Source organism: Carettochelys insculpta, chromosome 1, assembly GCF_033958435.1.
Source record: "Carettochelys insculpta isolate YL-2023 chromosome 1, ASM3395843v1, whole genome shotgun sequence".
NCBI classification, from domain to species: domain Eukaryota; kingdom Metazoa; phylum Chordata; order Testudines; family Carettochelyidae; genus Carettochelys; species Carettochelys insculpta.
The window spans coordinates 307,750,254-307,777,235 of record NC_134137.1 but is presented as its reverse complement, the minus strand read 5'-3'; the positions used below and the strand labels follow the sequence as shown (position 1 = coordinate 307,777,235).

At 39.8% G+C, this 26,982-nt stretch overlaps 1 protein-coding gene and 1 long non-coding RNA gene across 2 annotated transcripts; one reads left to right on the top strand and one right to left on the bottom strand.

Moving 5' to 3' along the window:
- Window positions 1–1,677: 1,677 nt before the first annotated feature.
- LOC142022636 (uncharacterized) lies at window positions 1,678–13,678 on the top strand. Its single transcript, XR_012648011.1, has 3 exons — window positions 1,678–2,771; window positions 3,992–4,077; window positions 11,520–13,678. It is a non-coding gene; the product is annotated as an uncharacterized LOC142022636 (long non-coding RNA).
- On the bottom strand, window positions 8,135–26,982 carry CCDC107 (coiled-coil domain containing 107). The gene is made up of 6 exons (XM_075012684.1): window positions 26,750–26,982; window positions 20,107–20,312; window positions 18,737–18,803; window positions 13,456–13,546; window positions 11,474–11,583; window positions 8,135–10,985 (listed from the first exon to the last, which is right to left on the bottom strand). Exons 1-6 carry the CDS (start codon window positions 26,907–26,909, stop codon window positions 10,693–10,695), a joined length of 927 nt encoding a protein of 308 aa, XP_074868785.1. The 5' UTR covers window positions 26,910–26,982; the 3' UTR covers window positions 8,135–10,692.

Genomic DNA, 26,982 nt, shown 5'->3' with positions numbered 1-26,982 from the left:
GCAAATGGCCATGCAAATGGCCATTTCGAAGTTTCCTAATGAAGTGCTGACATACATATTCAGCACCTCATTAGCATGTGGCCGGCCGTGGCACTTTGAAATTGGTGCGGCTTGCTGCTGCGCGGCTCATCCAGACGGGGCTCCTTTTTTAAAGGACCCCGGCTACTTCGAAGTCCCCTTATTCCTATGAGCAGGTAGGAATAAGGGGACTTTGAAGTAGCTGGGGTCCTTTTAAAAAGGAGCCCTGTCTGGACGAGCCACGCGGTGGTGAGCCGTGTCAATTTCGAAGTGCTGCCTGCAAGCTAATGAGGCGTTGAATATGTATTTCAGCACTTCAATAGTAAACTTCGAAATGGCCATTTGCATGGCCATTTCAAAGTTTTTGGCTAGTGTAGACATGGCCATTATGGTTTATTTTGAAACAGGCTCTATTCCCTGTATACACAGCCTCTATTTCACAATAGGCGCTATTCCTCGTGTAATGAGGTTTACCTATTTTGAAATAAGCCAAGTGCTATTTCAAAATTATTTCAAAATAGCAGTTGTGTTGTATAGACGCTAGCAAAGTTATTTCAGAATAATAGCTCATTTAAAAATAACTTTGTGAAGACATACCCTGGGAATCAGAGACTTCAATTTAATAAGGCACTGTTACACAGATCGCTGCTTTAAAAATATTTCAGTTTGCTGTGAAGATGGCCTGTGTTGATGTGCCCTAAATAAGTAAGATTTGAAATTAAAAGGCAATAATATTGCAGTTTTAAACCAAGGTAGCTATGTGGCAAAACACTGTAACCCTCACATGACATTTAATCTGGAATATCTACTGAAATGGAAGCCAGTCTCAGAGACTTTCTAGTTTATAAAATTACAATTCTTAAAGCAAATATAACTTTCTCTTACTATGGATTTTGGAAATCTTTTAGATCAATTACTAAAGGGAAAGTATAAACAGTACTAATAATTTGAAATGGTTTATAATCTGTTTCTGCTAAGAAGAATTAAAAATAAAGAGTAACATTTAAGCCAATGTGCCTCTTTTCACACTATTCTGGAAGGGTAGAAGATCACTTTGTAAAATCATATTACATAACTGTAGATGTTCTTGGCTGCTTTCATGACTACTACCATCTCAGACCATGAAAGCAGAAGGAAATATTGTTCTGTGAGATGATAATGCATCTGAGAATAGTCTTATTGCAAATACATGGTTTTGTTTTTTGTTTTTCTTGCTGTCAGCAGAAATGTTCCTATTATCAAAATTTTTCTGAAGATCAGTAGGGCTAGATCCTCAGCTGATGAACTTTTTATAACTCCATTGATAAAAGCTGAAGAACGGGCCCATCATATGGAAGTTTTAAATCTTACATTTATGGAGTTGACTACCTTTATTTAAAGGATTTATTTTCTTTTAATAGTGTTGAGTATGTTTGCCTTCCCCTTCCCTACAAAAAATCATATCACACATCCTCTATATCAATAAGCCTTTTGTTAGTCCCCAAAATGGTTTGGGGATACTGTTATAATAATGTGCCTATCATCCCATTAGTCTGTTCTTCCTGAGGTAAAAAATTCTAGAGTTGTTAAAGAAACATTAAAGGACACGGATATAATTTTCTGGTAAAGTAATTGACAGAGGCGGCATTCTTTCCAAAACAAGGTATTTTTTATTAATGCAACTAGTAATCCCCAAAATGAAGAATCCTAAAATCCTAAACAAACAAAAATCCCTGAGAAGCAATCCTTTACTGCAAATTAAAGAGCATTCAAGCTACAATAGCACAGAGTTCAAATGATTTTAAGCAAAGTGATTTGTTACAAGTGTTTAGTTTGTAACAAATCACTAGCAGTAGTTCTTAAATTGCTTAAAAGTTTACATACATTGTTGTAAGAAAAAGCAGAATTTTATACATTTTATGTGCACAAGCACATTATTCATATACTATCCCGAACTATACTTACTCTTTGCTATTATTCAAAGAATAGCAGGCTTCTTTTTTACATCCATTGATATTGCTTTATAAATTCTTCAGTATTTCTCCTCCGGTCATTGTTACTGTACAGTTCCTGAACAGTTAACTTTGTTCTGCTCTGGTATTCCTCTCTTGCTCACTTTTTTTTTCTTTTTTGGCACAACTTTTCTGACTTCTTTCCACCCTTTTAATACACATTTATTTTTAGACGCAATTACCTCATTCACACATGGCCAGCCTCACTATTCAGAATTCTGAATGACAGCTCTGACCTTTAAAACAAAGTTGTGACAGGTATGTGTGGGCTCCCACCAGCTAGCTACTTAGTTAACTGAGCTTTGTCATCAGTAGCCCTCATCTCAAGGTGACAAGTATCAGAGGAGTAGCCATGGTAGTCTGTATCCGCAAAACCAATGAAAAGTCCTGGAGATACTGTTGTAATTAAACACCCTAGCCTGGGAACACAAAAGAATGTCCTGTACTCCTAAATTGCTTATCTCTTGTCTTACAAGTGCAAACTAAGTAGAAATGCCCTTGTAACAAACTGGCGTCACAAAGACAGACCAGTATGATCTGGCACCATAGATAAGAGAGAGAATACATAACCCAAAAGGGGTATAAAAGATGGGTCCAGCAGAACTCTAACTTTGAGTGCATTCCACCAACTACCTGCTGGTCGGGTCAGGTGATTGCCTCCCGAGGTCCACAGCTGGGGACGCCCAACCTTGTATTCGTCTTTCCGCGGAATTGAGTGACCGATCCGGCTTGGCTACGCTGGTATCGAGAGACGCAGAGAGGGTAAGATACACCCATGCTAGGTCTCTGACTTTTTTTTGTGCACAGCTAAAGAATTAGAGCTCTGTAACTAGTATCAAGATATCATTGTGTTAGATGGTAACAGATATCTTTGTATTGGATTGTAACGTAACTTGTTAACACCTATACTTTGCTAGCATATAAGAAGTAAACAATAGCCTTTTGTAACCGTACGCTTATAACTGTAGCTTAATAAACTTGTAACTAGTTAAGATCCAAGCCTAACTATTTTTTAAACCCTTTTGTTACTGCAACACAGCCGGCACAACAAAAGAACTTTAACCGTTTGGTTACTACAGCCTGGCCGTGGGTGAGAGTGCTAGGAGCTGCCTGCTCTAACAGTAAAAAACTGGGTTGCTTAGGACCCAGGGGAATCCATCAGCCTGTCTTGGCTGCTTGCAGCGACAGCTCTCTGCTCTTGTAGTTTTAAACTTGGATGATAACAAGGGCATAGTTGGTACCTCACCGCACATTACCCGGCCACCGGCTAACAGGCACCTTATAGACTAACAGATTTATTGGAGCATAAGCTTTCATGGGCAAAGACCCACTTCATCAGATGCATCTCAAGATAGAGTGACTTTTGCTTATTTAGAATAAAAATTAGAAAAACAGAGACTAGAGAATGTCTTTAATAGTACACAGAATCAACATCTTGAGCTTCAGAAAGGATTCCATTGTTTTAAAAAGTGCCCTAATAGAGTCCAGGAAGTAATCCAGTCTCTTAATAAGGCTAAAAGTGTTGGTCTGATGCATTTCCAAGGTCCTTCAGCAGAGCACCATTTCCCAACTAGAGACATTTTTGAGACTGCAGCTGAATTTATCTTAATTTGCTGAGATTTTAGTGTTACAAAAAATCACTTTTGAAAAAAAATGTTTTTATATATTTTAATTGAAAATGTTTTGCAACACTCTTTTAGAAGAAAAAGGACTAATGTAAGCTGGAAATATACTTGACAAGACAAAATAAACAGAACTGTACCTAAAATGATTTCTGTTGTTTAGCTCCTGCATGTTTAATGCCTCTTTATATATTTAATATGGACATTTGTGTTTTTCAGATTCTCAAAATAACAACACTTGCAGGTGATTAACGTAGTTGATTTCACTTAAACCATCTTCTAAGTTAATATAAGTGTGAATAACAATACAGTCAGTATACAATTAATGATGATGATGAAGTCTCCCATTGATTTCAATAGATGATTTAGTCAGGCACCTACTGTGGCTCCTGAGATGAGACCAAAGACCAATTTCAGACCTGCAGCCAAATCCACAAGTGCCACAGGTAAAAACAAATAATTGCAGATAAATATGCATTGCTTTTAGCTTTACACCTTGCACAAATCTCTTTGATTGTAGCAGTCTGCGAGCACTGAAAGTCTTTCAGTCAGAGATGGCAGAGCTGTCACCATGGGATGTTGTCATGGTCTTAGACATGTAGATGTTGACATCAGTTTTGGAAGACTGAAGTTAAGCTTTAAGGCTTTGTAATGTTTATTTGGTCTAAACCAAAAATGAGTTCCAGTCTGCAATTCTCTGTAGAAGACGGTCTTTGGTATTCTATTGTCAGACATACAGACCAAATGACCATACCATCGGAGCTGTTCTTTCACTATGGAAGCTTCAGTGTCTGGGATGTTGCAGTACTTGAGGATCTTGATGTTTGAAGTCAAATATTTAATTCCCATTATCCACCACAGAAACCACAATGGAACTGGTCTGAATGTTGTGGGTAGTCCATGTATTGCAGCTGTAGAGGATCATGATGCTGATGACACCATAGTAAAAATCAGTTTGTTTGCAGTCTGACAGCATGTTTGTCCCATAGATGATAATGTTTTCCAAAGGCATCACTGACTGCATCAATGTGCTTCGTAATGCTGTGACCAATCCATGCATCTAATGAAATGACACTGCCTAGCACAATTTATCATGACCCTCAGTGATGCATTGTCAATGGACAAAACTTGAGTAGTTACAATACTTCCTGACTGAGGATTCACCATAACTTCTGTCTTCTTTAGATGGCTAATTAAGCCAAAACATTTTGGTGCACATGTAAAATAGTCCATGAGCAATATCAAGGTGAATGTCCCTGAATATATGTCAATATAATATAATCATCAGTGGAATGTACTTCATGAATAATTTTTTTATAACTTCTGTATTCTAACAGAACATAGATTCACTGTGTCATCATCCACACAGAACTGAATATAAATACCAAAGCATACCTCTAAATATATCTTTTAGAACCAGTGAATATATGATGCTAAGTAATGGAGCAAGAATTCAGTCTTGTTTTACTCTACCAGTGACAATAGAGAGACTAGAGAAGAAGCCTTGGTCAAGGACATGAACCTCCATTCTGCTAGAAAAGAATTAAAAATGTTCACAAACTTATCAGGGCAACCAAACTTGGAGAGGACTGTCCACAGCCAATCTTAAAGTTCAAAATCACAGGCATTAGTAAGATTGACAAACCCTACATATATTTTTGTCTGCATTTTTCTGAATTTGCCTGGCCTCATACCCAGAATGGAAGCCATACTGGCTTTCAGGGAGCATCTTGCTTTTTTTTTTTTTTTTTTTTTTTATAAAAAATATGATTATAAAGTCAGACCTTGACAGAAACTTCATATAGCAAGTGATGAGTTATAAACTTTCAGAAAAGCTTACTTCCAATAACCTTGACATATGAACTACATTATCCCTAAAATAGCACGGTAATTATGATATTAATTTTATATTTTTCTGGCACTGTCAAACCTGCTCATAACATTTTCAGACAAAATAAAGTAGGACAGAATTAGAGCACTTCAGTCTTCCACGGTATTTGTTGCTTTAAAAGCTGTTCTTTATTAGACTGTATATTTTACTTTTGCATGTTTGTTTCCCTGTACTTACCAAAGAGTTTGCTATGTGTCACCAAAATTATTTAGTCAAGTTCATTTGCTACTTGCCGTGTTTACGATCCTCAAATTGCATGTAATCAAATGAAGTTCTTTACACGAGTTTTTATGTTCTGGAGGTTTATATAGATTAGAAAACATTCAAATAACAAGCACTTGCCATTAAGAAGGTAATTTTGCATTTTTCTATTTTGTTCTAGTAGGCTCCCCTTTAACCACTTGATCACCAATTTTCAATTCTTATAATAATTCCCATCTTTCATAATTAATGATTTTCCATGTGCAACTGTCACAAATGCCTTACCAAAATCCAAGTAGATGTAACCAACTGCAGTTTCTTTGCCTAAAAATAAGTTAAAAAATGACATCTCCTTTGAATTTGACTTCCAACTCAGATGTAATTTCTACTTCCATAGCCTCATTCCTACTACCACCTTGCCACACTATTGCTAAGTCCCGCTTTATCACTTGTTGTGTTGTGCCATACTTAGATTACCTTTAAGCTCCACCCTATCCTCCGTGTTTAGGAGTCCCAATTCTTTCCTTAGTTTCTTTTTACTTATATGGGCTGTAGAACCTACTGGTTTTAATTTCTTGAAGGTCCAAATCTACTTCATTTTTGGCAGCTCTCATTTTTTCCCCTCCACTATCTGACCTCCAGAAAACATCTTTCCTTGAGGGTCCAACACAGTCTTCTATTCCTTGTAGGCTTTCTGCTTTCTCTTAATAACCCCTTTGAGATGCTTATTCATTCAGCTTGGCCTGCAACCCTTCATTTTTATCTCCTCGCTTGATGATGGCTTGAGTCAGTTTCTGCAACTGTGGCAAAGTAATTCCAATCCGTCACACTTTCATAGCCTTGAGCTCTTCAGTCCAGCCCACTTCTCTAATTCCATTAATTTTTTAAATTTTGCCATTTTGAACTCAAGGACTCTAGATGTAGGTCTATTTTGTTTAACCTTAATTTTGTTTAAACTGATCACTTGAATCAACACTGACCTCTACAACCAGCTTTTCTATGAGGTCCTGTCCTCACTGCTTACCAACACCAAATCTAAAATAGCATTACCTCTTGTTGGTATTCTGACTATTTGGTGAAGAAAGCTCTCAGATATCACACCGAGGAAAATCTGAACCCTGCTATTATTTAGTAGTACTTGTCCTCTAATCTGCATCAGGGAAGTTAAAGTATCCCATAATCAGACAATAGTCTCTATCCATAGCCAAATTGGATCCTGGGGGCATGCAATATATAACCCAAGCACTAGCCCTGAGGAACTTTGGTAGATTTTTCTTTCCCAAAGTGATTTTGACCCAAACTATCCTATCCATTCCATCGCTTCTAAATGTCGTTAGTCTACAACATCATTAAAATTCTACCCTAAACACATTTACGTTTATTTCTGTCTTTCTTGTATAGCACATACCCTTGTATTTCCAACATGACTACTGTTCTACCATGTTTCTGTTCTCTCTCTAACACCTGGTTTCACTTACTGCACTAGCAATTCTAGTTCCTCCATTTTGTTACCCAGGCTCTTTACAATGGAAAACAAATGTGTTAGTTGTTTCTGCTTGGGTTTGCCCAGATTCTTCAACCAATTAAACAGAGCCATTCTACTGCCAGTATTAGCTACTTGTTAGCTTTACTGCTATTAGCGCTATCTTTCTGAATGTTAATTCTCCTGCTCACTGCTATTCCTTTACCCATTACTTTATTCCTTGATATTCCTCCTAGTCAACATTAGAATCAGGCATGAACGCTACGTGAGCACTACCCATCTCCCTGAGTTCCTATTTTGAAGTCTTTTAATTAGTTGGGCCACTGCCAACTTCCAACCCAGAGGAGGTGTATTTCCCTCTCTGCTCAGGGGAAGAGCATCCTAGAATAGTCCTCTGTCCATGAGTACCTCACAGTGGTCAAACATCCCAAAACCAGTACCTGAGTCATGTGTTGAGCATAACCTTGTCTCACTTTTATTTTCCTTCTCTAGGGAAAAGTAGACTCCCACTGAAGATCACTTGCACCTCAACTTCTTGAATCATCTTTCGCAGCCTGATTCAGTCTCCTTTTATGCATTACAGTGAGAATCTAGCAATATAATTTGTTCACTCATGAAGGACCTATTTGGATTCTCTTCGGAGTTGGGTTCATATCCCATAACTTTAGTTTCTGACAGACAGCACATCCTTCTGCTCCCTGGATAGCTCTGGTGACAGGCCGACCTCTTCTGGCACTGTTAAGCAGCTGCTGCATTCCCCACTTATGATAGCTATATACTCCACTATGAGATGAAATGTGATCCCATATCTACTTTGTACATGAGTTTAAGCCTTATTGTGTAGACAAGTTCTAGAACTTCTACTAACAACAACTGAACTTGTTTTGGCTATTTTAAATTAAGAAGAAATCAGAAAAATCAGAGGAAAAAGTAATAATGGACTTTATTAATATCTGTAATTTGGAAAAAGCCACAGTTGAGTTATTTAAGAAAAATACTGCCAGAACAAAGAGCATTCAATTATTGTTATCCCTGGTGGGGGTATTTGCTTTTTTTTTTTTCCCCCCCTGGATAATCATGTCCTGAATCATGGGTAGTGTGAGTGGTTGACATGAGCAAATTAACCATAAGTGAGCCAAAGAGAGGCCATACTAAAGGTGTGAGACAGTGCCCCAGTGAATTATGGACTTTGAGAAGAGAATTGTGCGTGTGCTGAGAAGGCAGAATTGCACAAAAGGAGGTGAAGTTCCCAGATAAAGGGCGTTAACAAAAAGGAACCTACCCAAGGACATTCTCTTGCTTCTCACTCATGGCTGGGCAAGCAGAATTGGGTGGTATAAATAGGGTATTTCAAGACTGGTCATGAATACACACCCCTGGTGGTGTGTGCAACCAATGGACATCACCCCACCCAAACTGTCCCCTGCCAAGGGAATATATATGCATCAAACCAACTGGCCACACGGGCCAGAGTCCATTGATTCGGCATATTGGGGTGCTGCGTATATTGGACTCTCGCCTCAACCAACTAGCCAACCTTCCCTGAGGTGTGGTCAACTCCAGAGGGTGAGTGGTATGCATGAATGTGCTTATGAGAGTGTTATTAAAACTGGATTAATTAGACCCTTAACTGTTCAAGCTACACATTACTTTTAACCTTCTTTTTGATTGCTAACTATTCAATTTAAACACTGCTTCTTAACTGCTTACAATAAAGTTTGTTAAAGGCATATTTTGTCTGCGGTGAGTTAGCTTCGTCCATGAGAGTGCTGCTGGCCTTATCACCCATGCAGCAATGCCCTCTTGTGACAATCAGACAATTTGCACAACTACAGGGCTATAATCAGAGCATGGAAAGTGGGGCAGCTGCCCTGGGCACAAATGCAGGAAAGACCAAGTGGAAACCAACTGAAAAAAAACAGGGCAGAAGTAGGGAGTAGAGCCCTCCAGCAGGCATGGTATTTCCACCTTTACTTCTGCACTGCTGTTGTTGTGGTACTACCATCAGAACAGGGTGCTTGGTCAGCAGCCGCCAGTTTCTAGACACTGAGGTTTGAAGGCTAACATTGCCACCAGCAACAGTAGCAGAACACAGGTAAGGATGCAAGTATCATGCCCACTGCAGGGCTCAATCCCCCATCATTCCCCTGTCCTATTATTTTATGCCCTCACCTTCCCTACTCTCCTGGCTTTGTGCCCAGAGAGGCGACCCATTTGTCCCACCCTGGTTAAAGCCCTGTCCAAATTCCTCCAAGGTCATTTAATGTACTAATTGAAGAAGGTGTGTTGCCCATATTTTGAGGTTCTCAAAACTGTGGACTGTGAAAAGTTAGATAAATTTGCAACCAAACTGTAGCAGATGCTTAATATTGTGAGGTCCATAATTTCCACACTATTGTGAATGAAATACCTTAAAATGGATGAATAATGAATGACCTTATAATTCTAGATTGGATTATGCAAGTGAATTGCACTTAGTAGAAAACAGTTATTTACATATTATTTAAAGGCCATTCCCACAATAGTAATTTCCATTTTCCTTCAAGAGAGTATGACAGTACAGCTGCAGAGATTGTAAAAGCAAAGAAATACAGTCAGAATTGGTTTGAATTCCTCACAGGCTATGTCTACACTTGCCTCCAGAAGGGGGCATACTAATCAGGGTGATGGGAGATTCCTAATGAAGTGCTGCAATGCATATGCATCAATTCATTAGGCAAATTCTCCCCCGTGGCAACTCTGAAGTGCCGGCATGCCGTGTAGCCGTGGGCACTTCGAAGTGCTCGCACTACTTCAAGGTATCTTTACTCCTCAACATTTTTTTTGTTTTGATAGTATATAGACTAGCACGGCTTTCTCTCTGTTACTACTCACTTTGAAGTAGTGTGGGCACTTCGACACACCCGCAGCTACATGGCGTGCCAGCACTTCGAAGTTTGACACTTTGAAAGTTGCTGCAGGGGAGAATTTACCTAAAAAAGTGCTGCATATGTATCGCAGCACTTCATTAGTAATCTCGCATCACCCTGATTACTGTGCCCCCTACAAAGAAGAGGGCAAGTGTAGACATAGCCTCAGTGTCTAAAAACAATGCCCAGAATAGTTGCTTTTCTCAGTTTCTATGTGCAATTCCAGAAAAAGACAATTACTCTAAGATTTCTATATTTTAAATAATCACTATGAATTATATCCATTCCTCTTTGTTTTAATTAGGTATGAAAACAGTGTATTAGGAAATCTTGATGCTTTAATGAAGCACCATATATAAAATACACTGATATTATACAAGTAATACAGAAATATCTTCTATAGGAAAAATAAATAGAAAGTGTGTGTAAACATTCTGGGTGAAAGCCTGCCACCCATTCAAGTCAACTACAGAACTCCCATTGTCTTCAATGGGACAGGATTTCACTCCTATTTGTAAAGCATACAGCAGTGACAGAACATTTTAAAAGTGCATACAATGTTATGTGCAACAATTATTTATTTTTGAACATTGTATATATGCATGTTCGATTCATATCTATTGCGTCTTCTTAATTCAGTCTCTTCTGATTCCAGGATCTCTCTATTTATCATCACCTTTGGCTCAATCAGCTCTCTAAGAGTGAATTCATCATTACATAGTTTAGGCTCCTCCTTTCTGTAACAACCATCACTATCTTCAAGCAGATCTTCCATACTATAGTCCTCATTGTCATCTGTTTTTTCCTGAGTATGTGTGTCAAGTGACTGAATCAGATCTTCAAGTTTCTCCTTACACGTGTGATTAACATCTTAGATTCCAAAAAGGAAAGAAAATGTAAATTTAAGATTAATGATTGAATTCTGAAAAGGAGAATGAATTCTTAGATGTTTCAGTTTTTAATTCTCCAAAAAAGTCTGACTAATGCATTAGGACCTACTGAATTTGAGACCTCATGATACAGTTAGACAATTCCAGTCTCATTAATAAAAGCAGATGACTTCTGGCCCCGACTGCAACACTGTGTTCTGGTAGGACTGAGCTGTGGTCTAACCTTTAAAGATCTAATGTTTCAATTTGTAACCAGATACATTTCAGGTAAGTAGTGAACTGCTACCTGTATAGACTACAACTAGTGGCAAAGATAATATTTTAAAATACAGTCTGATAACATTTAGTCTGGTAGTAAGAACCCTATTACATCCAAGAAGTGTGAACTGAACATTAAATTATTTTCAACTTGAGTAAGCCAAATACTGATTTTACTGTAAAAAGGATCTATAACATTGAATAAAGTACCTTTTAGTTTAATTTCTGATTTATCCAATCCACTCTCTTTCATCAGCTGTTTAATAGACTGGAGCTGTGTCATTATTTCAGCTTTCTGTTCAGAAGCCAAAGCACTGACACTGAAATGAAGAAAAGCAGAAACGAGCAGCTGAAGGTTCACCTAACTATAACTGGAAATGAGTACTTGTCAAAATTCCACCAAAAATATTATTCTGACTCAAGAATAGACTGAACATTTTAAAGTGAATTATTACTATCACAGTTGGATGAGTGACTAAAACCAGGCTGCCAACATTTCCCTGAAGACGGAATAAAAAGCAAAACTGAAATATAGCTACTGGCTGATTTCATTACTGAATTTTTATGATGAGTGTTCCAGCTGGAGAAGTGCTCACTGGAAGAAGAAATTAACAATGAAAGCTATTTTAGACAACCATATCTAAATAAGACCTCAGAAGGGGAATAATACAGCTCGGATAAAAGAGTGTATCATCAAGGTGTTTTGTCTGAAGGGATTGCCTTTAGAGTATTAACCAATTGTAAGTTTGTCATTTAATTTTCTGATTTAATAAAAAGCTTAAACCCGTGCAGTACCTGATAAATTCAGTAATGTGTTGAAAGTTATTAAGTTCAAGAATAGCACTGAGATAACTTATTTGTTTTAACAATGTAGTTCTCAGGAAAGGTGTCAATCAATACACAATAGTGAGTTCACACACAGATAGTCTTTGTTGCTGCTGTACAACACCCTCAATTAGTGTATCCCAACCCTACTTCCAAAAAGGCACTTTTCCAGGAGTATTTGTAGCTCACATTAGTCTATTTCCTAAGCAGTTTTCTAATGAGACTGCTAGGCTATGTCTACATTAGCAACCCCCTTTCAAAAGGGGGCTGCTAATGAGATACTTTGGGATATGCTAATGAGGCATTCCATGAATATGCAGCATCTCATTAGAATAATGGGGCCACGGCACTTCTAAAGTGTCACTTTCGATTGTGCATGGCTCATCTACGTGGGGTCCTTTTTGAAAGGACCCCACACACTTTGAAATCCCCTTATTCCTAAAATTTCAAAGTGTGCAGGGTCCTTTCAAAAAGGACCCCGTGTAGATGAGCCACATGCAATCGAAAGTGGCACTTTAGAAGTGCTGCGGCCCCCTTTATGCTAATGAGATGCTGCATATCCCTGGCAATGCCTCATTAGCATATCCCAAAGTGTCTCATTAGCAGCCCCCTTTCGAAAGAGGGGTGCTAATGTAGACACAGCCCTAATAGATCAGAAATCATGATGATCCCCTACATAAATTCATGACCACCTAAACCAAATAAGATAACTTCATACAGGCCAGACACAGTAGCTATCAAATGGTAGTTACTTTTGGTCATTACCCTGGATCTGCAGGTGGAAGAAACTCCATATTAACAGTCATGAGCAAAGAATTTCAAATGCTATTTAGGTTTATTCTGTATTTAGAAGACATTTTGCTTAAACAAAAACACTATACTTCTTTCTTCTTCCTCAGAATCTGTATTAAGTTTCAATTAAGATATGTTTCTCTACAGTTAGGCTTCCTATCAATTTGAAGACAATCGATTAAAAATCATTTAAGAAACTCGGAATTTTATTTAGAACTTTTTAGATAAGAGCATTATAGAGTGTTGTTTCTAAAGAGTCAAAGCCCATTCGTGAACATGTTGGGTGTTTTGAATGTGACAAGACATAAATATACCATTATGCAATATTATCATCCCATGTTACAATGACACTTAAATGTGTCTGTCAACAAAGAAGCTGTCTGTTGGCACACCAGTTTAAATCTGCAGAGCTGGCATTATACAAATACTATGTTACAAGCAAGGTTTCTTGGTATCTTTTCCCTCATAAATAATATAATATTTTGAGATGTTTGTAACTCCCTATACAGTCAGAATTTAATTAGTGTAACTTTATGTAATGTATAATCTGTATTTCTTATCTTGGAACTACTTACCAATTTGACAGTGGGTCTAACTGAGTCAATAAAGAAGTTAAAATTTTCTCTGTCTGTGCTAGATGCTGCTCCAGTTCCAAAAGCTGATGCTCTAAAAGAGAAGACAGAATATTAGACATATGTATTTGCACCACAAAATGGCAGCAAAAAAATAAAAGCCAATTATGTTTCTTGTGGCGTACACACTATCAAAAAGAAGTAAAGTGACTCTTTCTCTGTAAAACTCTGGAGTGACTGTCTATAAAAGATGCTCAGCTCTTGGCACAACCATTTCAAGAAAAGGAAGAACTGGAGTTCAAAAGTAGTAATTCCAGATATCAACCAAATGAAAAAATGGACAAACAAAAAAGAACCATACACAAATATTGTCCGAATGCATGATGGGGAGACACACTAATAAGCTACAGTATCTCAAGCGTGTAAACTCTAGGAAAGGCACAAGAGATGATTAGGGTAGTAAATAAAAATGAATGTAACTAAGAGTGATAAAAGACAAACAATGACGATAAAAGCAAGACATCGTAAAAGTAACTATTAAGCTCTACTACAGACTCCTGTTGCAGAAACTACACTACTTGGCATTTAGACTAGGCTCAGACAGGCACAAACAGTATGTCATGGAGAACAGTGGTAGCGGATTATTCCATTACTCTTTACTACGGCTTTTCTATAAAGATGTTACAATTTTTAAATACACTGAAGTTGGACATGCCCAGTCTGATCTACATTAAAAATCTGACACATTTGTTCATATTGATCTTCTGCTCTAGAGAGCGTGACCCAAAAAAACTCGCTGAAACCCACCTGAACTTTCAACTCTCATCCACACCCTCAAATTACTTTATTGGAGAGCACTGTACCAATCATAAGAATGTCCATACTGGATCAGATCAGTGGTCCATCTAGACCACCATTCTGTCTTCCAACAGTGGCCAATGCCAGGTGCCTTCAGAGGCAATGAACAGAACAAAGCAATTATCAAGTGATTCAAGCCTGTCATCCACTTCCAGCTTCTCACACTCAGAGAACAGAGACATCCCATCCAAAGTACTGCATCCCAGACTAATCTGGCTTATGCCACTGATGTACCTATCTTCCTTGAACTTATCTACTTTAGTTTTGAACCCAATATACCTTTGGCCTTAACAACATCTCCTGGTAATGAGTTGCAGAGGTTGGCTGTGCATTGTGTGAAGAATTATTTCTTTTTCCTTGTTTTAAACCCACTTCCTATTAATTTCATTGTGTGACCACTGGTTCTAGCATTATGTGAAGGAATAAATAACATTTCCTCATTCACTTTCTCCATATCACTCATGATTTTAAGACCTCTATCATATTTCCCCTTCATCATTACTTTTCCAATCTAAAAAGTCCCAGTCTTGTTACTCTTGCCTCATATGGAAGCTGTTTCATGCCCCAATCATTTTTGCTGACACTACCTATATTTTTCCAGTTCTAATATATCTTTTTTGAGATGGAGTGACCAGAGCTACACAAAGTATTTGAGATGTGAGCACACCATGGATTTATAAAATGGCATTATGACATTTATTGTTTTATTATCTTCTATCCTTTTCCTAATGATTGCTAACATTGTTAGTTTTTTGGACTGCTGTGACTCATTGAACAGATGTTTTCAGAAACTACCCACAATAATTCCAAGATCTCATTCTTAAATGGTAAAAGCTAATTTAGATCCCATTTTTGTTTGTACAACTGGGATCATGTTTTACAGTGTGCATTACTTTGCATTTATCCACCAAGAATGTCCTCCTGCTACAGCAGGGTATTCTAAATGTACATTGTGTTCTCATTGGTTGGCTCGTTCTATTTGGCAATCACCAGAAGTCATACCCTTAGCATTCTGAAACCAAAAGATCACAAACAGCTCCATAATAAACTGAAAAATCAAAAAGGAATCCTAAAAAATGTGAAAGCATGGACAAATTGCAAAAGAAGAACACAAAAGAATAGCACAAGCACGTAGACACAAAAATCAGAACGCCTAAGGCACAAAATACATTACACCTTGCGAGAAACACAAAAGGCAATACACAGAGGTTCTAGAAATACATGAGGAGAAAGAGACAGTATTGGAAAACTGGTTAGTGGGAGAAGGAAAACTAGCAACAAGTGACATCCAGCAGGCTAAGGGGTTTAACTGCCACTTTGCTGCAGTACTCAATAAAAAGGTTAACTGTGACCAAATGCTTAACACAAATACAATAAAAAAAATGAACAAAAAAGCCAGAGTAAGGAAAGTACAGGTTAGAGAATATTTAGATAAATTAGAAGCATTCAAGATGGCAGGGTAACAACTTCATCCTTGGGAACTTGAGGAAATAGACAGACTAATAGAACTCAACGGGACTTTAAGAGGTCATCAAGTCCCTTCCCCTGCACTCATGGCAGTACCAAGCACCACCTTCAGTTTGACATCATCCCCAACAGGTGTCTGTCTAACCTGCTCTTGAACATCTCCAATGATAGGGATTCCACAACCCCATTCTGCTATCTATTCCAATACTTAAGTGCCTTGACAATTAGAAGGTTTTTCCTGATGTCCAACCTAAACCTCCCACGTTGCCATTTAAGTCCATTGCTTTCTGTCCAATTATCAGACACTAAGGAGAATAACTTTTCCTTCTCCTCCTTATAACATCCTTTTAGGTACCTGAAAGCTGTTAACATAACCTCAGAATCATTAGGAATTATCTTCAGATATCTCATGGAGGATGGGTAAGCTCCCAGAAACAGCAAACATAGCACATATCTTTAAAAGGGAGAACAAGGAGGATTCAGGAGATTAGACACAAGTCAGCCTAACTGTGATACCTGGCAAAATACTTTAACAAGTTATTAAACAATCAATGTGTGAGTGCTGTGGTAAGGTTAACCTTGTTTCTGGGCTCCAGGCCTCTGTTCAGTCCACTAGCCCCATGGCCAGGACACCATTGCCCTTCTCAAGATTTGGAGGGGGAATGGTAGTCTGCGGGGAACACAGGCCCCACTCACTCATTCCGGGTTCTGGCCCAGGGACCCTGTGTGGCTGCTGCTGGGGGGAAGGGTTTCTCTCACCATGGACACCCAGCTCTTCTCCCTGGGCCTCTTCCCCAGAGGATTCCCACCCCCCTGCCCCTGGCCTCCAGGTTGTGGCAGCAGCAGTAGCAGCAGTGTGTTCCCCCTCCTGGATGAGCTCCTCCTGCATGATCAGTCCATTCTGGCCTCCTGCCAAATCTGAGGGCTGCCTGGATAGAGGCCTTAGCCCTTTGCTGCTGTGTACTCCTCCACTCCTCTGCTGTTCCCAAAAACTACCCTTGCTTCTCTCCTCTCACCTCCTATACTCTCCTCTATCACCCTCCCTCCCCCACTGGGCAAAGGGGTTTTTAAAGGCAGTCTTAAGTGGGGCCAGCTGGCCCCAATTGACCCAGGGCAGCTTCCTCCCCAGCTGCTCCCACTCTGGTTATTTGCCAGCCCTGCTTTTCCCTTTTGTACTCACCCCATGACAGCCTTATTCTGTCACAGTGCCCAGAGGATAACAGGGTCTCATGTAATAACCCACATGAATTCATCAAAGATAAATCATGACAGGCCCCTTCTTTGATAGGGTTACTGGCCCAGTGCTTGTGGGAAACAGTACATCTAACATCTTGATGTTAATACAGTTTTTGACACAGTTCCACATCATAGTCTCATAAGCAAACTAGGGAAATGTAGTCTTGAGGAAATAATCGTAGGGTGGATACACAGCTGGTTGAAAAACAGTTTTCAGATAGTAATAATTAACAGTTCACTGTCAAATTGGGAAGGTGTATCTAGTGGGGTCCCATAGGGATCAGTATTGGATCCATTACTATTTAACATTTCCATTAATGGTTTGGAGTGAAGTCAAAAATATGCTTGTAATGTCTGAATCTGACATCAAGCTAGGAAGGTTTGCAAGCACTTTGAGGGACAGGATTAAAATTCAAAACAAAATTCAAGAATTGGTCTGGAATCGACCCAATACGTTTAAATAAAGATGAGTTAAAATACTGTACTTTGGAAGGAAAAAAATCTGGTGTATAAACACAAATTGGGAAATAACTTGCCAGGCAGTACTATCACAGGGAAAGGATGAGGGAGATGCCATGGATCATAAAATTGAATTAAGCCAGTAATGTGAATCAGTTTCAAGAAAGTCTATTTTCATTCTGGATGTATTGAGAAATGTTGATGTAAAAAGGGAGGCAACTGTCCCATCCTAGTTAGCAATGGTAGGCCTCAGCTAAAGAATTGCTTCTGGTTTTGGGCACCACATTTTAAGACATATATGGACAAGATAGACAGTCCTGAAGAAAGCAACAAAAAACAGATTAGAAAACCTGAGCTATAAAAAAAGATGTAAAACAGGATATAGTTAGTCTTGAGTAAAGAAAGCTGAGGAGGGGACTTAAATCTTCAAATATATTAAAGTTGGTATAAAGAGAACACTGGTGAATTGTTCTTCATGTATACTCAAGGCAGAAATAATTGGTTTCATGTGCAGCAACAGAGTTTTAAGTTGGTCACTGAGACAAACACTATCAGTAAAAGGAAGGCAAGCTCTGGAATAGGCTTCCAAGGGAAGTTGTGGAATCCCACTGGCAGCTTTGAGTAACAGACTGGAAAACTCCAGTAAGGAATGATATAGATATAGTTGGGACTGCCTTACCACAAGTAGGTGGGCTAGAAAACTGCCAAGTCCCTGCCAGGCACACATTTCCAAGTACAGGCTGACCCTCTCTAGTCTGGCATTCTCTTGTCCATAATCTGGCAAGATTTTAGTTCGTCGGATAACTACTTATCATGAGTGTCACCAAGTTTCCCATGGTCCCATAAAGTTCATTTACAGCTACCAATCCTGGCCCTCAGCGTTCTGTGCTGTTATTTGCTATAATTGACCTCTAAATGTCTTCTAAGAGCCCAGTAAGCAATGGAAGTGTTGATAATGCTGCTAACCAATATTGACCTCCCATGGTCTGGAAAATACTCTCATTTGTCACTGGTAAGGTGCACAGGGTGCCAAACGAGAGAGGTTCAACCTGTATGCCACTACTGAACATTGTCCTACACCTAACACATGCCCAAACACCTAATTTTAAGATTAAGACTCTTGCTAATGTTCTTCAAAGGATTTTAACAAACTAAGGGACTGGATTTTGTTCTGCAACATACCCATGTATACAGGTTTTTTTTTTTATTTTAAAAGGAAAACTGCATATTTTGTGATTATGAATGTTCTAAACTGATGCCTTGCCTGTTTCTTTTGCCTTATCTTCAGCACTTCTCTCGTTCTTGGAAGAACTTCCTTCTTGAGATTTCATCTAGAAAAAAAGTCAAATTACACTTAAGCCAACAACATAGTTTAATAAGTATTTTAGAAGTTATATGCTTAAATCCTAAGTGTATTACAAATTTCAGCTGTGATATTTTCATTCACCCTTGATCTCACCCACTTCTCACATAAAGCGAAGTCAAATTCAGCAAAGCTCTCACTGAAGTTCTCCCAAGCTCTTTGCCAAAATGACATTTTAACATTTGAGAGGGGTCACCGGTGCAGGAAAGTCTGATGAGGAGGGCTCCTGACACTGGGTGTGAGGCTTGGCAAGGTGGCAGCTCAGAGTGCTCATTGTCAAGATCAGCTCTCCACACCATAACCCCCCTGCCTCATGGAAGAGGAATGGTGGAGACAGAAAGTGGGAAGAGATGCGTCACTGTACAGGGAGCTGCTCCCTACGTCTGACAAATTTCCATGTATCTGGACCCCTCCCCCCCCCCACACTCAACCCCACCACCAAGCTTTACACACACACCCCATCTACCACTTACAATGCAGAACCCCTACTCACAACACCTCATCCCCTGAACTCAAACACCCTCCTCCACCACCACGCAGTGTATCCTACAGTTGGGGGAGATTTCCTAGGGTTGATCTGACCAGCTGTAGTTGCTCCAAGCAAGAAAAGGGGAAATCCATTTCCATTCTCCTCCTCCCCTGCCCAGGCAGAACTAACATCCCTGCGTAACCATGATAGACAGGCAAGAAATGCAACCATGATAGACCCAGGACAACCCCCTCCCCTCACTTTTTGCAGTGACTTACATCTCCCCTAATTGATTCAGGAGCCCAAACAGATATGCTCCTGCCACCAAGGAGAGGTAAACAAGCACTGGTTCAACTTCTCTTTACTTCCTCTCAGACACCACTGTTCAGCATGGAGGCAAAGAGACTCTGCATGGGGGCACATTTCTGTGTGCGTGCAGTTGTGCAGAATTCCTCCAGGAGTATACAGCATAACATGTTAGTACACTTTACCAATCACACTCCTCTGGCATGTTTTACAGGCCATTTAACCACTTCTTTAGATGGGAAGAATCACCTTCTCCCCCATCCCCCAGATTCTCCTTCTACCCCATCTCTATTAACTCTGAAGAGGAAGGAAGACAGAGAGCAGTAAACAGCACAGTTTTTACTTTGTATTTCATCTATGAAACCACACTCACCAAAAGCCAAAATGAACACATTTTATAGAACAATATGCATGGATATAGGGAAGGACCAAATGACCTTTTAGGTCTTTATCATCTCTCATTTCTATGATTAATGCAGTTATAGTTAATATTTACCTTCAAGAATTTGTATGCTGCAAAGACCCCCACACCGATAGTATACAAGGGCATGAGGGTAAAAGCTAAGTCTTTGCCATTTCCTCTTGTTCTCTCACTTTTCCTGTCCTTTTCCATCGCATTCCTCATCTGCTGAAAGCTTTGGTATGTTTTACTTTTAGAATTTCCTGTATTCAGATGTGACTGCTGAACTCTTTCAGCACCACCTGCAAAATGAAATATTTTAACAATCGCTCAGTGGTTAGAGCATTGGCCTTTTAACCCCAGGGTTGCGAGTTCAAACTGTGAGGGAGCCATTTAGGAGTAGGGGGCAAAGAAAAAAGTGTCAGGGATGGTGATATAGGTCCTGTTATGAGGGCAGCGGACTGGACTCGATGACCTCTCAGGGTCCCTTTCAGTTCTATGAGATAGGCATATCTCTGTAAAGGAAAAAGTTTAGCCTAGTAGTTAGTTTACAAATGAGACTGTTCTGAGATTTTCTTCCTCATCGATTCACAATTTCTTTAATATCATGTTAGCTGAAAGCCATTACAGATCAGGCACATACAATGCCAAAACAGACCACCTTTTAAGTATGTGCAGTAAAGTATATAGTGAAGAAACAATTCTCAAGCAAACATTCTCTTTTCCTTCAAAGCTACTAAAAGATAATACAAGTTACCGGACAATTTCATTCTTACTAAGGGAAATAGCTTGGAAAAGTAATTGCAAATTGCACTTAAGTTAGCTATAACCAGTAATACACTGCCATTAAAATCAAAATGCAAAGAACAATCTGACATTGAACTCAAACCTACTGGAACTGCCTTTTATTATTAGCATCAAACTTTCACTAATTTGCCATAAAAACAGCCTTGATTTCAGTATTATCTACCTTCAGAAACAGAAATTTAATGTTTCCCTAAGAAAGAGTGATTGACTAAAATAAGCATATTAGCATATGTAAAATACAGGTTTTAGCTGTATGTTCAGTTATTATGAATGCTCTTAAGCAGGTGTCCGGAGTGCCATACCTCAGTAAATTTAAAAACTTAGTGGGAAAAATGTATGCTATTACACACATGCAGTAAATATTTTCCAAACATGACTCAATTTCTAAAAAGACTTTCTATATTTCTAATTAAGATTAACTATTGACAATTGAATTAGCAAGGAATCTGAAGTTTCAAAAATCGTATATTTGAATAGAAAAAAAGAAAGAATAGTATTGAAGCATGAAAATCTGCCTCCAACATATCAATATGATCAATAAAATGTCACATGAAACTTTAGCAACCTTTACTCTCATTTTGCATTTGTACGTTGCAGTCCTTCTACAGAAAAAGCTGAATATCATTGATTTATAATTCAATATAACCTTTACTCCAAGTTTGGTGATACTTTTTGCTAACAGTGAGAAAACGCCATAGCTATGTAATTTTATATATATATATATATATATATATATATATATATACATACACACACACACACACTAATTTAGAGTCCTATTTCTACATTTTTATTGTGTTTAAAATGGTTGATGGCATCTTATTTACTAAATCGTTCGTCACTTGTGATGTTTTTGTCCAGCTGCACATATATGAGAAATTAAAATTAAGGATAACTTTAAAATGGTGGTCTTTTTTCATTAAATAAAACCATCATAAATTGGCTGGATATGCAACAAAGATGATCTAAACATATTTTATACGTAAAACTAACAAAATAAACCAGCAGTCATGTAGCATCTTAAAGACTAACAAAATTATTTATTAGGTGATGAGCTTTTGTGGGAAATAAGTTATATATTATTTTGTTAGTCTTTAAAGTGCTACATGACCTCTGGTTTGTTTTGTTATATAGTTAAGACTCTCCTCTGGAACCCTTACTCATGTATCTGACAAAGCCAGCCTTTGCCCATGAAAGCATATACTCCAAAATATCTGTTAGTCTACAAGGTGACACAGGACTTTGTTTTGTTTTTGAAAAGACTGACATGGCTACCTCTGTGTTACTATGTAAAACTAATCTATTCAATAAAGAAAGTATTAGCTCTTGTTCCAATTATTTCTGGTCATTTAGGTCCTTCCAAACATTAAAACTACCAGAACACATCCCAATTTTATTCATAAATTGGAAGGCGGGGGAAGCTTTCCTGCTATTTCAGCTGCCAATCTGCTTCTCCATATTGACTGAATTAGTCACTGAAATTAAACACATGAATAAACTGAAATGAAGAGTGTTCTCTATGCACCTGAGGAGACTACTGCATCAAAAAGTATTTTAGCACTTGAGCAAACTCTGGTTTCAACAGTTCAGCAGTTTGACTCTAAACTTTTTCAACAAATATGTGATTTTAATTTAAATGTTCTTTAATAGATTATAAATTGTTTCTCTACAACCTGGCAAGACTCAAGGCCAAAACTAAGGTAAAGAAAGTCCTCGTTAGGGAACGCCTCTTTGCAGATGGTACAGCTCTTGTTGCTCATAATGAAGACACGCTATAGTCACTGATGGATTCTCTATCCAAAGCCTGCAAGTTGTTTCCCCTTGACATGAGCGTGAAGAAAACTTGTATTCACTCAAGGTATACCTCAGTGACCCAATGTCACTCTAGATAACAGCCCACTAGATGTGGTTCAACAATTCTGTTACCTTGGATCTACTGTCACCACAAACCTATCCATGGACAAAGAACTGTACATTAGAATCGGGAAGGCGGCTATGATTTTTGGCAGACTTACGAAACGAGCATGGAACAATCCTCAGCTGACAGTGAAAACAAAGATACTAATCTACCAGGCATGTGTACTGAGTATCCTGCTATATGGTTCTGAGGCATGGACCACATACTCGAACCAGGAGAAAAAACTGAACAGCTTCCATCTTTGCTGCCTCCATAGAATTATGAATATTAACTGGCAAGATAAAGTTTCAAATGCAGATGTTCTGTCAAGATCTGCCATACCCAGCCTCATAGCATATTTCAACAGCAGAAGACTATGATGTCTTGGTTATGTGAGAAGAGTGGGTGACGAACATCTTCCCAAAGAAATCCCCTTTGGTGAACTGTCAAGTGGGTAGAGAACAAGAGGAAGACCAAACCTAAGATTCAAGGGTACACGCAAAAACACCATGAAAAAGTTCAACATTAAGCCAAACACCTGGGAATCTACATCATCAGATCAAAAACCTGGTGACGATTGCTATGACAGGGCACATCATCCTTCAATAGTATATGTGCAAAAGAACTTTGTCTTAGAAGAAAAACTCTCTGAGTTCAGAATTCGGAAACAGACTGACGTGGTTTATGCAATCAACTGTGCAAATCCAATACTGGACAGATAAGCCAAGAGAGAAGCTGCAGATTCAAACACTGCCCACAGATCCTCACTGCAGCTGCTAATCACCGTCTCTCGAGATGAAAAGGGGCCACAGTAGTAGTTGAGGTCTTAACATAGGAGGTCAAGCTCATGTTAGTCACTGAAAGTGAAATAAGTGTGGACAATTATTTGTCTTAAGAATATAAGAGTGACCCTACTGGGTCAGACCAGAAGTGCACCTGGCTCAGTATCCTGTCTTCTGACCAATTGCAGTTGCTGTAGAAGGAATGAACAGAACAGGTAATCATCAAGAGAGCCATACCAGATCACCCATTCTCAGCTTCTGGAAAACAGAAACTAAAGACCCTGCCCTTGAAGAATAGTTACATAACTTACTGTAACTTCTGTTTGGATATGTAACAGAGAGAAAGCTGTGCTAGTCTATATACTATCAAAACAAAGAAGCAGTCAAGTAGCACTTGAAGACTAACAAAATAATTTATTAGGTGAGCTTTCATGGGACAGACCCGCTTCTTCAGACCATAGCCAGACCAGAACAGACTCAATATTTAAGGCATAGAGAACCAAAAAATAGTAATGAAGGTTGACAAATCAGGAAAAAAAATCATGGTGAGAAAATTAGAGAGCAGAGGGGCGTTGGGAGGGAGTCCAGAATTAGATTAAGCCAAGTTTGCAAAAGAGCCCCGATAATGACCCAGAATTACATTTATATAGATTGTTCCTCTGAAATCCAGTACTCTCCTGTCCATGTCTTTCTTGATACTCTCTATCAGAATCATGAATGTTGCCAGGTGAGAGAATAGTGGGTGGTGCAGAAGCCCCTGCAGCGCTGGGAGCCAGAGCCCACACCTACCCTGAGACAGAGGGGTCTGGGAACCAGGAGCTCCTGCCTGCCCCCGGCAGTCAGGGAGGCATGGGCTGCCTAGAGCCCCATGACAGCCTGGGCTGGGGAGGTGTGGGAGGCTGCAGCAGCCCCAGATCACAGAGCTGTCTGCCTGCAGAAGCCCTAGACTTCCTCTCATCTGGCAAATTATCTTGTTTGGGACCTGTTGGATTGTGAGCATGCCAGATAAGGGAGGTGCAATGGGTATGAGCCTGCCAACTGTTGATGTTTACTAGAATACAGCTTTATCATTTGTTGTTGAGGAATACCCCAAAAAAGCAGCTGTGATTTGTGTATGTTATCAGTCTCCTTTTGGAGCACACAGTTATCATAAGAGGGTTTTCATCAAACTCATACATCAACACTGTAGATAACCCAAACCAGCCCTCTACCTCTTCCTCCACAGTGCACCCTACATTTTAAGCAGGGAACTGGTTTAACTTGGCAATGGCTTTATATTCACTACAGTAATGTCTTAGGGCTTACTTTCCCCTCCCCAAATTAGATGAAAGATTGCAAAAGATAACAGTTCCATGTAAGACTATAGCTTCAAGAATTAAACCATTAATAAGCGTAGTTTATTGAATGTTTTTGCTTTCCCCATTACTTTCTGATGCAAACACCTCACTTTAGCAGTCTTCAGAAAAATCTAGTTAAAAACTACCATATATGATGCATATGGTCAGGATTTTAATGATGTATTATGCTGACATTTGGAAGCCTCAAATTCGTTACATATGGAGCCTAGCAAATGTAAAAATAAGATATCCCTGCCTCAAAAACAAACGTGCATAAAATGCATCATTCGATAGGTTACACCTAAATGAAGTGGCATTTTGAACTGCACGTTAAGATTTACACAATGCACAGAGGCTCATAAGTTGCCCATTTTATACCCTCCTCCAGCAGCATTTCCTATGCAACTGTTCTGCCCTCAGCCCTTCCACACAGCTTCATCTCCTGTCTTTGGCCTGTACAGCCCAGCTAGGAGACAAATGTGAAGACAGTACAGCTGAATGGGAGGAGCTGCTGACAAGCAGCACTGGCTCCAGGGAGCAGCAGCCACATGTTCTGATGTTTTTGTCACTATGGTTCCCAGGAAAGCCTTGTTGTTCAGCGGATACCAATTTCTATCTATGAATAGATACATCTGTGGCTAGAAATATATATCCATGCAAGGCTACAATTATGTTTATTTTATGTACCAGAACACTGGGTGAGTGTCAGAAGTTAGAGAGTTTGATGCCTCCTAAGCTGACTGTCATAAGACTCTTTTCAAGCTAGCTTTTGCTGTGTAGCTCTGTAGAGAACATGAGATCACACAGCAATTTCAAATACAGTCACAATAAATGTTTACAGAGAAGGCGGGAAAGGCTAAGGCCTGGTCTGCCCTATACAATTGGGTTGACACAAGCCACCTTGCATTCACCGAGCTGTGGAAGTGACTTCACTCAAATTGTCTGGGGCTGATGTAAGTACGTCTCTGCACCAGTTTAGTAATAGCACCACCCCAAGCAACCTAGAATCTGGGACAATGTAATTAGGTCAACACAGCATCAGTTTCTTACATCAACTACAGGGTGCTTTCAGGAGGCACCCACAATGCCAATAAAATTGACAGAAGGGGACACGCATCATCAACATAAGCAGTTAAACTTCCATGCCCACGAGTGGTCTCGTAACTGTGACAAGTATCAAAGAGGTAGCAGTATTAGTCTGTATCTTTGAGAACAAGAAGAAGTCCTGTGGCACCTTATAGACTAACAGGTATTTTGGAGCATAAGCTTTCGTGGGCAAAGACCCGCTTAGTCTATAAGGTGTCATAGGACTTCTTGTTGTTCCCTAATAAATGTGGTGGCTGCATGCCAACACGAGGCAGGTTGATATAATATTGTTTTGCAGGCCTGGTCTACATTAGGGAACAAAACAGATCATATAAATAGAACCCAGGTATCAGGATCGACTTTGCGCCCTGGGTGGATGGGGCTCCTCAGGCTACTGAGGAGGTTCCTTACTCCATGATGTGGAAAATCAGGGTCAAGGGCTGAGGCCAGAGATCAGTTTAGCCCTGTCTTCACAGAAGCATCCAATGCCTGGCAAGTAAAGATCTACCTGTAGACAAGGCCCAACAGGCTGTGACTTCACCCCCTTCCACCCACCCTCCTAACGGTGGACAGGAGAGAGGACGGCAGGGGTCACAAACTGCACCCACACGCTTGCCCCGCGCTAAGGGGAGTAGGATAACAAAACTCCCAACCTATTACCCTTCCTCCCTTCATCTTTCCTTCAAGTAGGGGTTAAGGGCGGGGGAGGAAGGAGCGAAAGGGAGCCAGCCTGTTACCCGCCGGGACAGCGGGGAGGCCAGGCCAGGCCGACGGGTCCCGGGAGCAAGTGGCAGCGCCCGGCGAGCAGGGGCTCGGCGGGGGGCCCGTACCTGTGAGATGCAAGTGGGGATCGTAGCGAGCAGGATCAGCCTTGCCCCCTCGCAAGGCCCTGCCCGCCCCTCCTCCCCCGAACAGCCTGGGCACGGCCACGAAGAGGCACAGCAGCAGCACGACGGAGACCATGCCCTGCTGGAACGCCGAGACCGCCATGGCCGCGCCCGGAGCCCGGCCAGGCAGCCCCCCACGCGCTCCGCCCGCTCCTGCCAGCGGAAGCAGTCTGGCC